Source organism: Notothenia rossii (assembly GCF_949606895.1).
Source record: "Notothenia rossii genome assembly, chromosome: 5".
Taxonomy (NCBI): domain Eukaryota; kingdom Metazoa; phylum Chordata; class Actinopteri; order Perciformes; family Nototheniidae; genus Notothenia; species Notothenia rossii.
Window position 1 is genome coordinate 34,334,963 of NC_136903.1, and position 15,140 is coordinate 34,350,102.

The 15,140-nt window shown below is 41.2% G+C and overlaps 1 protein-coding gene across 6 annotated transcripts in view; it reads right to left on the minus strand.

The window, feature by feature from the left end:
• enc2 (ectodermal-neural cortex 2) overlaps positions 1–15,140 on the minus strand; it is a 43,352-nt gene that overhangs the window by 7,462 nt on the left and 20,750 nt on the right. For 5 of the 6 annotated variants that reach the window (XR_013808191.1, XM_079681154.1, XM_079681153.1 and 2 more), the window contains 8 exons: positions 15,037–15,140; positions 13,316–13,405; positions 12,484–12,647; positions 12,217–12,364; positions 10,633–10,829; positions 10,078–10,183; positions 9,745–9,888; positions 8,623–9,038 (listed from right to left, as the gene is read on the minus strand). The exon at positions 15,037–15,140 is cut by the window's right edge and continues 142 nt beyond it. Coding sequence is in view for 5 of the 6 variants with exons in the window: in XM_079681154.1 (XP_079537280.1) it covers positions 8,652–9,038; positions 9,745–9,888; positions 10,078–10,183; positions 10,633–10,829; positions 12,217–12,364; positions 12,484–12,647; positions 13,316–13,405; positions 15,037–15,140 (1,340 nt within the window). In the remaining variant the exon portion in view is untranslated. Of the gene's footprint in view, positions 1–554; positions 1,036–8,622; positions 9,039–9,744; positions 9,889–10,077; positions 10,184–10,632; positions 10,830–12,216; positions 12,365–12,483; positions 12,648–13,315; positions 13,406–15,036 lie in introns of those variants that run through there. The other variant, XM_079681151.1, reaches the window with a different exon arrangement.

The following is a 15,140-nucleotide window of genomic DNA, read 5'->3' on the forward strand; positions in this document are numbered from 1 at the left end:
GATACAGCTGGGTCTCGTTGACTAATCTGCTGTCATCCATTAACATAAGAAAGAGCTCTGCATTCAAACTGGTCCTGATCTGCTAAATACTATGACGCCTGACTCGATAAGCAGCTTTTAGAGCAGGATCGGTGAAAATATTAGCTGTGGCGCTAGAAACTGAGTAGTAGGATTATGTATGAGTGTGTGTGGATGTGTGTGTGCAGTGGGGACAATAGCAGCAGGGACATTTTAAAGTGATCATATTCACGAGTGATCCTAAACCTGGGTTAAAACTGACAGCTCCTGCCTGGAGAAGAGCTTCTTAATCCTAAAGCAGTTGCAGTCACACACCAAAATATTGTGCATATTAGCCACAAAGGACTTTTTATTTATTTATTTATTTATTTATTTATATATATATATATATATATATATATATATATATATATATATATATACACACAGTGGGGCAAAAAAGTATTTAGTCAGCCACCAATTGTGCAAGTTCTCCCACTTAAAAAGATGAGAGGCCTGTAATTTTCATCCTAGGTATACCTCAACTATGAGAGACAGAATGAGGAAAAAAAAAATCCAGAAAATCACATTGTCTGATTTTTTAATTATTTATTTGCAAATTATGGTGGAAAATAAGTATTTGGTCACCTACAAACAAACAAGATTTCTGGCTCTCACAGACCTGTAACTTCTTCTTTAAGAGCCTCCTCTGTCCTCCACTTGTTAACTGTATTAATGGCACCTGTTTGAACTCGTTATCAGTATAAAAGACACCTGTCCACAACCTCAAACAGTCACACTCCAAACTCCACTATGGCCAAGACCAAAGAGCTGTCAAAGGACACCAGAAACAAATTTGTAGACCTGCACCAGGCTCGGAAGACTGAATCTGCAATAGGTAAGCAGCTTGGTGTGAAGAAATCAACTGTGGGAGCAATTATTAGAAAATGGAAGACATACAAGACCACTGATAATCTCCCTCGATCTGGGGCTCCACGCAAGATCTCACCCCGTGGGGTCAAAATGACCTGCAGAGAGCTGGGACCAAAGTAACAAAGGCTACCATCAGTAACACACTACGCCGCCAGGGACTCAAATCCTGCAGTGCCAGACGTGTCCCCCTGCTTAAGCCAGTACATGTGCAGGCCCGTCTGAAGTTTGCTAGAGAGCATTTAGATCAGGGGTCACCAACCTTTTTGTCACCGAGGGCTACTTCAAGGGTACTGAGTAATACGAAGGGCTACTCGTTTGATACAAACTTCCTGAATAACATAATTGCACGGTTCACGTTTAATGATATTATTATTAATAATAATCAGAATACATATTAATTTACTCTATGTGAAGGACTGTCTGATCACATGTTAATGTTAATTATTCCTCACAATAATTATTAACAATGATTTACCATTGCTATAGCAACCCCATTGTTTTGTTATGAAAATGTATCTATATTTATACACATTCTCGCGAGATCTATCAGGGGTCGTTGTAATGCTGCGTTCACACCGGACGCGACTTCGCTCTAATGGCTCGAGTTTCACCGCTGCTGCCAGGTGTGTTTACTCGCCTCATTCAAACAAGACGCGCTGGCTCGGGAGCTACAAATACAACAAAATGAACATATTTTACCGTGATTAAATTGTAATACCCGTTTCTAAATGATGCCGAAGTAACAACATACTGATACCGGTTAGTAAAAACCATGAATTAATGCTTGACAAGTCTGCAGACAAGACGGCAGGCGAAAAACCTTTTAAAATGCTTGTTTTCTGAATGGAGACTGGGTCGACCAGGCTAAGCTAACGTTGTATATGCTAATTACACACTCATAACAACGGCCTACAGACATAAATAAACCAGCGACTGTATTCGCCATGACACAGACAGTATGTGGTTTGTACTTGTTTAACTTTTGTCCAGTTTCTGAAAAGATATGAGGAGCTGTGATCTCTGTTTGCTAACTGCTAACAGCTAACTGCTGATGTTTTCTGGTTGAACGTCAGTGGCAGGCTGAGATCCTCACCACTGCTATGTGTGTGTGTTTGTCTGTTTGCGGTGTGGTGATGAAGCCCATGATCGTAGCTGCTCATCATGGGCTTCATCACCACACGCTAGCATGAGCCTCATCTCAGCTAAAGGTGGAACGGATATTTCGTGCGTGGAGTTCAACTCTGAACCTATCTGGGGTCAGAGTTCAATTTCACGCACCAAATCTCCATTTCACTTACATATGTACATACACAATGTGTGCTTTTAAAACGTTATATTAAATATTGTCATTTTAAAAATAAAAATGTATTCAATAATGTTTTTAGACGGAGCTCCATGGTGACTTGTGCTTATTTTAGAACATGCACGCGGCGACCAATTTCCCCCCTGCGGGCGACTTATTGCCCGCGGGCACCGCGTTGGCTACCCCTGATTTAGATGATCCAGAAGAGGATTGGGAGAATGTTATATGGTCAGATGAAACCAAAATAGAACTTTTTGGTAAAAACTCCACTAGACGTGTTTGGAGGAGAAAAAATGCTGAGTTGCATCCAAAGAACACCATACCTACTGTGAAACATGGGGGTGGAAACATCATGCTTTGGGGCTGTTTTTCTGCAAAGGGACCAGGACGACTGATCCTTGTAAAGGAAAGAATGAATGGGGCCATGTATCGTGAGATTTTGAGTGACAACCTCCTTCCATCAGCAAGGGCATTGAAGATGAAACGTGGCTGGGTCTTTCAGCATGACAATGATCCCAAACACACCGCCCAGGCAACGAAGGAGTGGCTTCGTAAGAAGCATTTCAAGGTCCTGGAGTGGCCTAGTCAGTCTCCAGATCTCAACCCCATAAAAAAATCTTTGGAGGGAGTTGAAAGTCTGTGTTGCCCAGCGACAGCCCCAAAACATCACTGCTCTAGAGGAGATTTGCATGGAGGAATGGGCCAAAATACCAGCAACAGTGTGTGAAAACCTTATGAAGACTTACAGAAAACGTTTGACCTCTGTCATTGCCAACAAAGGGTATATAACAAAGTATTGAGATGAACTTTTGTTATTGACCAAATACTTATTTTCCACCATCATTTGCAAATAAATTCTTTAAAAATCAGACAATGTGATTTTCTGGATTTCTTTTTCTCATTTTGTCTCTCATAGTTGAGGTATACCTCAGATGAAAATTACAGGCCTCTCATCTTTTTAAGTGGGAGAACTTGCACAATTGGTGGCTGACTAAATACTTTTTTGCCCCACTGAATATATATATATATATTTATATATATATATATATATTTATATTATATATAATACACATATATATTTATATTATATATAATACATATATATATTTATATTATATATAATACATATATATATTTATATTATATATAATACATATATATATTTATATATATATATATATATATAGTATAATATAATACAAATACACACCATAGAACATTTTAAAAATATTGTGTACTTATATGGGACAAGTACAATACAATACAGCTTTATTGATAGAGCACTTTAAACCTTTAAAGTAGTGTATTTTATGTTTCCAGGAGGAGGATGTGTCCACTAAAGAGCATTAAAGCTGGAGAATGGCTCCATTAGAGAGCGTTACTGCTGGAGGACAAGTCCACAAGATAGCGGTTCTGCTTTAGAACTAGTCCACAAAATAAAGTTACTGTTGGAGATCGAGAACACAAGAATATGACTGGACAGACGAGACCACAAGTTTACTGCAGGAGAATGAGTCAACAAGATTGCATGTCTGCTTGAGGACGAGTTTGTAAGATAGCATCAGTCCTGGAGGATGAGTCGAGAAGACAACTGCTGAAGAAAGAGTCCTCAAGAGAGCGTTACTGCTGAAGGACGAGTCACCAAGAGAGGGTTGCAGCTGGAGGACGAGTTGTGGCCCTACGCCAAGTTGTGGCACAAGGCCCGCCAGGTCTGTACACAAGTCGTAACACATGTGTCGCGAGCGTTGACGGGGGCAGCAAGTGGAGCATGCTCGTGAACTTACGCATAAAATGAATGAATTGCGCCGCAATTGCGGATAAGATGAGGCCCCACGCAGTTTGCGTGATCTGCAGGGGAGGCGGGTACTGTAGGCTAGGGAAGGCTAAGCCTTCCCAAATATTTTTGTCACTGCATCCTGGTAAAATAAAAAGATAATGTTTGTGTCTTTGACATTAGCGCTGCTATGCAGCCACCTGTGCCCTGTACTACGAAGCCAGTTCAACATACCCTGGATATGTTTGAGTTATCTTAACTAACCCTAACAAACGAGATCTTGCTAAGCGGTCCTACGACGCTGGTTATCAACTCGGTAAATCAAGCCAGGGTTTCTCTGTCCAGCTGAGAGCGCGTTCACGTGAAAGGGGCGGAGTTAGCAACATTTGACCAATCACAAACAGGGACAAGTGTACTGACAGCGCAGCGTCATACTTCATTTATGAAAAGTAAACTAATATTAGACAGATATGATCGAGTGGATCTGGCTTTAATTACATTTGAGTGTTTCGTCAACTTAATGTGTTGCTTAAAATAATACGTCTGCATACAGTATGTGTGACAATGTAAGTGTTGCACGGCCAGATACGGCTCAAGAAGCTGACTCGGATAAGGAAATATATGATATATTATGATTATTATATGATCGATGATCTGATTGATGATGTGATATGAATGATAAGTGCGACACGTCGGCGTCTTCTCTGCATACGGCAGTTTAAACTCTATTTCCTCTATCCTGTAATATGACTTGATATTTAAACTCTGCACACTGAGCTCTGATTGGTCAGCAGGCGGTGCTTTCACTGAGTTGATCTCTTTTCTATAGACGCCGGACGCGGGCAGCGTCAGGTAAAAAAAAGTTATGTAGCCTTCCTAAACCTGAGCCTCACGCGCCGCCTATGGTGATCTGCGTGTAGGGGGGGCGGCCCTGAGAAGGAGTCCACAAGACTGCTGCTAGAGGACAAGTTGACAAGACTACCGGAGGAAGTGAAGTCCGGAGGAAGAGTCCACCAGACTACTGCTGGACTCTGATCCAACGTAAGATTCAACTAGGACAATAATTTATATAAGAACAACGCCTTAGATGGTGTGAAGATGTGTGTGGATCGCTGTCATTCTTGGTGTTAAGATAAATTAATCATAATAATAATACAAGCAAAATGTTCTTTAGTGGTGATGTTAAGTCTTTGCCTTGTGTCCTGTTTTGATGATGAATAAATGATAAGCCTAAAAACAAAGTGAGGCAAACACAGAGTATACTGAGCAGTCAATTCTCAATTAGCCAGGCTCAGTGCAGACCCAGGAGAGAGGTTGCTGTTACTGCTGCCCTGAGAGCAGAGGAAGAGGCAACATATTCCAGTATTATCCACCCCCAAGCATTACATCACAGCTAAAGCAACAGAAGGGTAAAGATAGAATAAGACGTTACATACTTAATAAGTAGTGTACATACAATAAATGAAAAAGACAGAAATATAGGATTGAAGTCCGACAAGATGGATCTGAGTGGAGCAGGCTTCTCTGGGAGTCTAGTCTCATGACATGAATATTTGAAAGGGAGGAGCGGGTGAAAGGGGTGGGGGGGGGGGGGCTGATGCTGTAGAAGAGACTGCATCACTGGGTGGATATGGATGGGAGATATTTGTATGCTGCAGTCCCACCGGGGAACATAACCTCAGGAAGGAAGCTACTTCCCTGTGTGACCTCAGCACAGACTGGTCATGGTATACTCAACATGTCTTCCCCTCATTCTATAACGCCATGTATTTATTGGTTTTATCTTACAAGGCATGTGCAATTTTTCATATAGTTCTTTTTATACTGCCTTTTATGCAATATATTATTGTGCCTTTGGATACGTCAGTGTTTCCCCTAGGTTTACTGCTTTGGGGGGGTGCTGTTGGGGGGGGATTGTTTTAATCCTCTGGAGCAGAGAGAGGAGCTGTGGATTGAAAAAACATTTTGAATATCAGGGAGGGCGCTGGGCTCTGTTGGCGGGGCGCAGCAATGGTTGGGGAAACACGACGGGGGTCCCTGACAATGGTAGGGGAAACACTGCGTCATTATTTAGGTGAAACGCAGTTACTTCCAAAGTTCCCAAAGATAAACCTAAATGACCTTATATATTTAACTCTTGGACACCCTGAACTGTATTTAACACACTAATTATTCATGTGAGTTAATGGGGTTATAGTATTAGCGATTCATAGCATGGCTTATAGAATTGATTTTGTTTATAATTTTTTAAAGGCAAAACTGATGATTTTCATCAGGGCTGCAGAATTAAAAGAAATGTTATCAAAATAGAAATGTGGACTAGCGCAAACTTCAAATCGCAAAACGCACAATATTTTGTAAAGGCGAATATGTGTTTAAAATACCATCTACAAAACATTTGTTTGGCACGGATCATTCTAATACATTGATGATGAGAATGATTATGCAAATGTTCAATATCTCTAATATTGCAATTTCAATGTCAGTCAAATATTATTTTTTCAAACTGTGCAGCCGTTATAATCATAAGCCATCATTTATCATCATAAAGTCCATCCTCAAAGGTCGTGAGGGGTTGGAGCATGGATGTATAAAGAGAACGAGATAAAGTGTTGGAGGCGGGGCCCCGTTTATTTTTTTTATGAAAGTTAATCAGTGGTGCACGAAACCAAAATGGCCTAGACCTTGAGAATACAAATATCTGAATCCTCTGGGTCTTGAGCCCACAGAGCAAGCACACTTGCGTTTTTGCTAAGCCCTGCCTCCTATCAGCTCCATCACGACTGTCTCGGCTCAGTCCAATGAATGGAGAGGGAAAATAACTAGTATCAGATGTTTGTGCATTGGAAGCTTTTAGGACCTAATGATTTAAATAAGGCAGATTCAAGTGTTCTTACTGGGTAGATCATATACTGTAGCTAAAAAAAAAAGTATCTGCTGATTATACAGATATCACTTTCCCAATGCAAGTCAATAGGAAAAAGGTATTTGGAGCCAAAAGTCGTCCTGGACTGACAAGGAAGTTGAAGTACCACGATTTGGCCATTGATACATTTTGCCTCACAGTCCAGCACACTTCCTGGGGGCTTGTGTTGGAGTGGATCCCACCTGCCAACGGCCAGTGGTCGCCAGTCAATCAAAAGGCTGCCAAATAGTGCCAGACCACCATTCATGCTCACATTCAAAGGTGATTCAATGTCACTGTGGCTTTTGGTAAGGTGTGTTAAGAAAGAAGTATCCTTACCACAATGTGTGGTAGCGGTAAAAAGGACCAAAGGTTAGTTTCATAGTGTTTTTGTCACTGACTGTATGTATGAGTCAGAGGAAGGTAAGAGACTAATTTTTAAATTGAATGACAAACACTGAGTCAGCCTAAAAGCTTTTATTTATCTGGACTGTGTTTGGGTTCTGTGGATTATGCTACACCACATGACATACATCAGTTAAAGTGCGGTTTGATTTACCACTGTCCTGTTTACTGGGAAAACAAAACACCAGTGAATCTTTTAGATGAGTTGAAGGCTCAAACCCTATGAATAATGTATCATTAATCTCTGGGAAGTGCTGACTGGGGTGCATGAGATCTGTAGGCTGGAATATAAAGCCTCAACTCAGTGGGCCAGCTGTGGAACAGGGTGACCACCAATGGTAGGGTCCGTGGTTTGATCCCCAGACCCTGCAGTCAACGTGTTGAAGTGTCCTTTGGCAAGTTCTGAACCCCAAATGGCTCCCGTAGGCATGTCTAAAGTAACGGGGTGTATGTAAGGGTGAGTTCACACCTGCCTTGTATAGCCCGGTTGAATCGAACCCTGGTGTGTTTAGCCGCTTGGTGCGGTTCATTTGGGTTGGTGTGAACACAATCCGAGACCTATTAAGTGAACTAAGCAACCGGACTCTGGTCCGCTAAAATAGGTGGTGTCGGAGCGCTTGCTTGCGAACTCTGGAGCGGTTCATTGCTGGTGTGAACGCAGTCCGCACCAAAACATAGGAAGCGCAGTATTTACGTGTCACAAGAACGCGGATATCTTCAAAAATCTTTAGCGAAAGAGTCTTTCAAGACATCCGCGGTTGTTTAGTTAAAGAGAAAAGCAGAATTAAGTGTTGCACAGTGTCGTGTAAAGTAAAAATTCTCCGTCAGCTACATAAAAGTAAGAACACCTGTCGTCGGTGAAACGCCCCTCCTTACTGCAGAACGTCTCATGGATAATGTGCAGCGGCGCGGTCATCATGGGGAAAAGAACACCGACAGGCTGATCAAGAGCCCGACGCGAAGCGGAGGGATCTAGATCGGCATGGTGTTACCTTAAAAATGGGTAATCGTTGTAGCTAAGCAGTTAGGTAGTTAAAATAATTATTACCAACATTTGAATGCGCATTGCACATGTCACAAGTAAAACTTGTGTCCGTTCAGTTAGAAAAAGCTTTATAAAAGCACACACACAAATGGTGCATTGTTAACAGCTACGGCTAATGTACGTACTCTTTGAGGTGGATCAACACAATCCTGAAAAAATTCACAAATAATGCAAGGCAGAAAATTGCATTGCATTATGTCAGAACAGGATTTAGAGATGAGCTGATATGTGATGAGTGGGTGTCAGTGGTGAGCATGTACCTGTAATAACTGTCGTCGTAGTCTCCTGGTCAGGCAGGGAGGTGTTTCCATGTGCTGACGAAGGCGGTGGGGATGAGTGAATAAGGCACAGTGGTGATGGAGTTCCAGTTATCTGACGTGGGGTCGTAACAGTCCAGCGTTTTACACCGCTGCGTCCCAAAATAACCTCCGACCACATAGAGCTTATTCCCTGAGGCCACGGCGTGGCAGCTCATCCGTTTGGACGTCATGTCGCCCACACGAGTCCACTGATTGGTTTCACAGTCAAAGCGATAGGCGGAGGCGGCGGTGAACTCAGTGTCCCCCCCCATGATGAAGATCTGGCTCCCCAAGACAGCAGCCGCCGTGTAGCGCCAGGGCTGAGGGCATTCAGCCGCTATGTTCCAGCGGTTACCCACAGGGTCATAGCATTGGACCTAGACGAAGAGTTTTAAAGTTTTTAGGTGCAACAATAATTTTACCACATTTTACGATGGAAACATATAAACAAGTAAATTAAAGTAAAACTCTCTCTTTCATATAGAGTGGTGCGGTGAAGATGTATTATTGTAGGCTGACCCAGAAGTTAGCTAGCAAGGGATCTCTTTTTGGAATTTACTGAAAATAATATCTGTGACAAGCACACATCTATGATACTTACACGTTTTGTTCAGAAGGATAATCTCCACATTTATAGCACTTTTATGATTTTGAAGCGTAAACAAAATCATCAGAAGTGAAAAGCTAAAGTTACAACATCACGATCGCTTAGAAATGCGTCACCTACGCTAACCTAACAGCGGGTTTGTTGTGATAACGTTAAGTAGTCTCATTTCAATTCTGTTAAAAACCACGATTTTTAGGAAACATAGAAATTTAAGCTTTTGTTAACCATAACAAAAGACCATATTTCAGTAGTTTAACCAAACACACGCTCAGAAAACCACTTTGAGACGAGGGAATCAGAAGTTGTAAAACTCATTTCCAGGTTTTAGGCCTTGTTTCTGCACCACTCTATTGAGGCTATAAGATTACAAAGTGAAAGTGGATAGGAGTTTATTAGTTAGTTTGAAACTGAATTATGGGATGTTAGGGACTGCCTTGTAAGGAAGTTTAGGGAAGGTACAAATACAATCCACCCACCTTGGAGGCCTTGTCTCTATGAATGGTGGTCCCCCCAAAAACAAAGAGTTTGAGTTTGGCACTGACCACAGCTGCGTTACTGACTCCATCTCTGAGAGGAGCCATCATAGTCCATTTATTAGTAAGAGGTTCATACCTCTCCACCTAGGAAAAAGTTAGTTAGACTTTCATGTTTCATTTCAAACACACAAACAGCTTAAAGGTGAATGAGTCCAAGTGGAGTCAAAGTCAAACTTTATAACAACCAGAAAACAGGCTGCTATTTTGCACATGTATACATAATTAAGTATTCTATTCATGAATATGCATAGTAGAAATTGTAAATTCTGATACCTGTTTTAGGGAGACAGATGGTGAGGCAGGGAAAACTCCTGCTATGGCTGTGTGACCTCCAACAACGTAGAGACTATTCTCCAGCTCAGCTGAGCCATGGCCAAACCTGGACAACAGATGTCCCACATTATTTGCATGTATATTTTAGAGCAGTGGTTCTCAACCAAGGCTCTGAGCATCTCAATGGATACTTGGTCCCAAGGGGGCCTCCAGAAGATGGGTTTCTTTTGACTTCTCATTAACTATAGAATCGGGACCTAATGCGAGTAAGAGTGAATATTCTGACCGTATGTCTCACTCTCTTGAGCTATCTGCTCAACTGCTGTTACAACTATAGAACTTGGTCTTTATCAACAAAAACCCCAAACATATTTCCAGATTGAGGCCCCTAAAGCAAAATGATATCAAATAGTTTATAAGGAAAATGAATACTCAGTTAATAAATCAAGTGAGACTACACGCTTAAGACTTTTCTAGTAGACTTCTACACAATTCGATTTGACTACATGAATAGGCAGTATAATTTCTGACTTTATTGTACCATAAGTGACTCACCTGGCTATTAGCATGGGAGCTCCTTTGGACCACTCCTCATGGACAGTGTCGTAGATCCAGACGTCTTTAGAGACTCCGTTCTCTGAGCCTCGGCCACCTGTGACGTAGACCTTACAGCCGATAGCACATGCACTGAACTCCTTCCTGGGGCTGGGAAGGTCTGCTTTGGGTATGATCTCCTTGGCTTTATGGTCAACCTAAAAATGGTCCACAGTAGTAGATATTAAAAGGTCCCATGTCATGCTTTTCCGGTTATTACCCATCCCCTTGTGTGTTATGAAGGTTTATATGCATGTAAACGGTCTGCAGAGTCACAAACCCTCAAAGTACATCCTGTAGCGAGTAAAACTCTAACACAGAAAAGACCTGTCTATGCTGCCCCAGAACGCCTCGTGGAGATTTACACTGTCCGCTCCTCGCAGCAACGAGCCTCGCAACGTCCCGATCAATCAGAGCACACTGGGCTCACAGGGAGGAGTGGGGGGGGCTCCAACAAGCCGTTTAGGACAGAGAGTGAATAAACATACTATACAGAGATGCTGTATGAGAAACCAAAGTGATTTTGGAAAATTGCACAATGTAAATCTATTCTAGTAGACCTCAACAATGGAATTATGATCAGTAGAAATGGCCATGTCATGGGACCTTTAAATGTGTTGATGAAATATTAGTTACAACAAACTAAAGTCATACTTAAAAAACAAAAAAATGGGAATAAAACGGACAAAGAAAAGGAGATGTATATAATTTTGACTGGATGAGATTGTGATAGTCTCTATTTAGAACATTTGTTATGCTTATCGTCTATTTTCCTCTAAATGGAAATAGAATTTACTACATTTTTTGCCGCTACTTTTAATAGATATACTCATATCTCACACTACAAGGTAACTTGTATTCATGTACCTGTGTTATTCATGTTTTATTATCTTTGCTTCTAAATAAGTGTTTTAAAATGCCATTTCATAATAATGTCTTTCATTTTTGTAAAGCACTTTGAATTGCCTTGTGTTGAAAGTTGCTATATAAATAAACTTGCCTTGCCTAAATTGACATAATGTTGCATTTAAGAAGCCTAAGAATAAAGAATGAGACCATAGAATCATAAGGAAAATGTTTACAGTGGTTATAAATCAAATGGAAATTCCTTCATTCATAGACTTCAGATTTCATTTTGTGGTGATCCTGCTGGATATTAAAGTTAATTCAGGTTTAAGGCACTTTCACACCAGCTTCTCTTTTCAGGTTTTCAGGTAGGATTCAGTGTCTTGCTAAAGAGCACTAACAGGTGGACAGGAAGTCACTGGAATCAAATTGGCAACCTGTCCATTAATGGCCAACTGAAGTTATGTTTACATGGTAAGCATCTTACACCACCACCCCCCACACACATCATGTTTACACTGGTAGTGAATGGGTCTTTAATAGGATTAAGGCATTATATGTTATACAAACAGTATGGCATGTGTTTCTGATAATCTTCTATAATGGTACATTGTGAGCTCCTAGTTAGGCTGCTGTATGTTATCTGACAACCCTATCATTCATATAACACATACTGTATAAGGAGTGTGTGTCTTTCACCTGGTAGATCTTGTCACACATGAAGGTCTGGCCTCCCAGGATCAGCAGCGTGTGTCCTGCCTTGCGTGGGCGAGCACATGGACTTGTCACTATCCCGTCATTCTGGAGGATTTTTTTCTTGCACTGCATCGCCTCCTCTACTATTGACCTGCAGAGGAAAGTTAAAGCAAGAGCTCAGAAAACACACTTGTCACATACAGTATATCTTTACCAAAAGCGTGGCTTAATTCTCTTTCTACAGCTACAGAGAAGACGGGCAGCTCTTACCTGCTCCTCTTGTCAGCCATCACCAGCTCTTCACAGGCCACAGCCTCCAGCAGACACTCGGACGGCAGCAAAGCCAGCCTGATACCTCTCAGCAGCTCAGGTAGATGGTGACGCCGACCCTCCAAGTCATATCGAACCCAGCGCAGGACAGAGTTAAACACAACCTGCCACAAGTCAAAACAACAATTCAATACTTGAATAAAGAAAAAAGTGGTGGTGTGGCACCATCCTTTGCTACAACGATCAGAAAACTTTGAAACACAAAAAAGGGTCACAATAACAAGCTTCCAATAAAAAAGGCTCCTTCAGCAAAATCCAAATGGGATTTTTCATTGCATTTTGGATTATAGCAAAATGTTGCTTCATCTATGACGTGTTACTTACATGTTCTACAGGAAAATCTCTACATATGAACACCAACACCAAGTCAATAGCTACCATTATAAACTGACTACATTACGGCTAAGCTAAAGGTGGCTAATGTTCGGCGTAATGACGTTTATTAATCCCATTTACTCACTTGTTAGCAAATATTTACTGACCTGTTTATGTTGTATAACAACTTGAAAATCTACGAAACTTGTGTTAACCACCAAATAGATTTCAGGCATCTAAGCAAAAACGCATTCAAAAAACCATTGACTTTCAAAAAGACTAATCCAGTAAGGTTCCTGCACCACAAGTTCCTGCAGGTTCCTGCACCACTTTTAGGCAACAATTTTAAGATTGTTACGGACTACAATAGAGCACAACCATTGAGAAAGAGAAGACACAAATAATGATGGGAAAGAAAGAAAGAAGTCAACAGGAAATAAAAGAGAGGATCACTCACCTGTTCATCTTCTATTTCCAGCTCATCGCTCAGAATCAGCTCCAGCAGCTTATCTTTCGACAGACTGTAGAAGTCCTCTGATTCTCTTACCTAAAGCACAGACAAATACTCTGATTACATTCAATTTTTTAATATATATATATATATATATATATATATATATATATATATATATATATATATATATATATATATATATATATATATATATATACTGTATGTATTATAATATCGGAAGTATCTACAGTAACTCATTTTCAGCTGCTAATCGAGTGATGAAAGGGAAATGGAGTTTAAGGTAGGACCACCCAGCAGATTTCATTTCGTCTTGGTTCTACAAATATAGCTGCAAGTGGCATTTGCAGATTCAAACCCTTCCTCTGTGAAAAGAACGAAGCAGCTCGATTACCAAAAGCAAAGCCACCAGCAAGTCTCTTAAGTGGGTTTAATCCCGTCTACAGAAAGAGTGAGAACAATCCCGCACTTGTTTCAGCATTACAATGTAGGCAGCATTTTCCAATATTGAGCATTTAAAGCTAAATAAAGGATTGCTCAAGGCAACTTTCGACTACTTACTGCTGAGACCCCACTATGTGAAGAGTTTTGAGTAGATTTCGCCAATTTTTTTACCAATCTTGCTCATTTGTAACAGATATATGTCTATATCTAAGTCCTGCATGATTGGAATGAAATGTTACTGTTTCCACTTACGCAGCGTCCACACGGCGGCGTGCGTTGAAGCTTGCCGGCGGGCGTGTCTGAAGCTCGACCAACAACCAATCACATGAATCTCCCGCTCCGGACACACAAGCACGCGGTTTGATTGGCTAGAGCTTGTACTGGCATATGATTTGATTGGCTGACGCTTCCGTCGAAGCTTCAAAAGTTTAACATTGCTCAACTTTTGAAGCGAACAATGCGAGCAAAGCGAAGCAACGCTCCCAGAATGCAGTTCGGCAAAGTGTGACGTCACCCCATTCAAAGTGAATGGGCAGAAGCGTTGAAGCTTCAACGCACGCCGCCGTGTGGACGGGCCGTTATGGTACCAAGTTCTCTAGCTTGTTCCAGCTCACAGCAAATTCAGGGAAGGAATACAAAAATAAAAAAAATTCATAGGCCACACCCACATGCACCAATTATTATTGCACTTCCTGCCCCCAGTTCCCTTGCATTGAATTTGGTGAAATGCAGTTCAAAATGTTTTGGGGCACCCATTTGTGGCGTCACGTATGAATTGGGCTCAAAAGTTTTGAAGATCTATTCCTTGAAAACTGATTAAAATGTCTACCAAGTATGAGGTCACATGATTTGTTAATGGCTGTTGATCCATGGGCAATTTTGTTTGCAAAAGTTATTTATATGCATCTCGGTTTCACAATAGTTTCCGAACCCGAATAACATCAGTCAAGTGAACTACAGATAATATTTAAAGAGCTGAGGGTGTTGCCAACTCTTGCTCAGCGTATTTTTCTTGTGATGATGAGGTCATGCTTGAGATCACAGATGTATCAGATCCAATCAATTCCAATCCAAGTCAATTTACTAAACGGAAAAGCACAGTCATCTGCCAATTTCCTTTTAGTTAACTGTAATCAAATATGGCAGAGTATATATGTCAGCATTTCACAGATAGCAGTGATTGGGCTGATAAATGCTTTCAGACCTTATGGCTGACACTGACAACACCAGGTTAGTGCGAGAAAAATCCTCATCATCCTTACGGTCTCATAGTGTAATAGACACATCCTCCACGACAGCTCGTACAGCCTTTTACACTGATGAGCGTCCGATAGCAGCATCATCCCCAGGCAGTTTGAAGAATGAA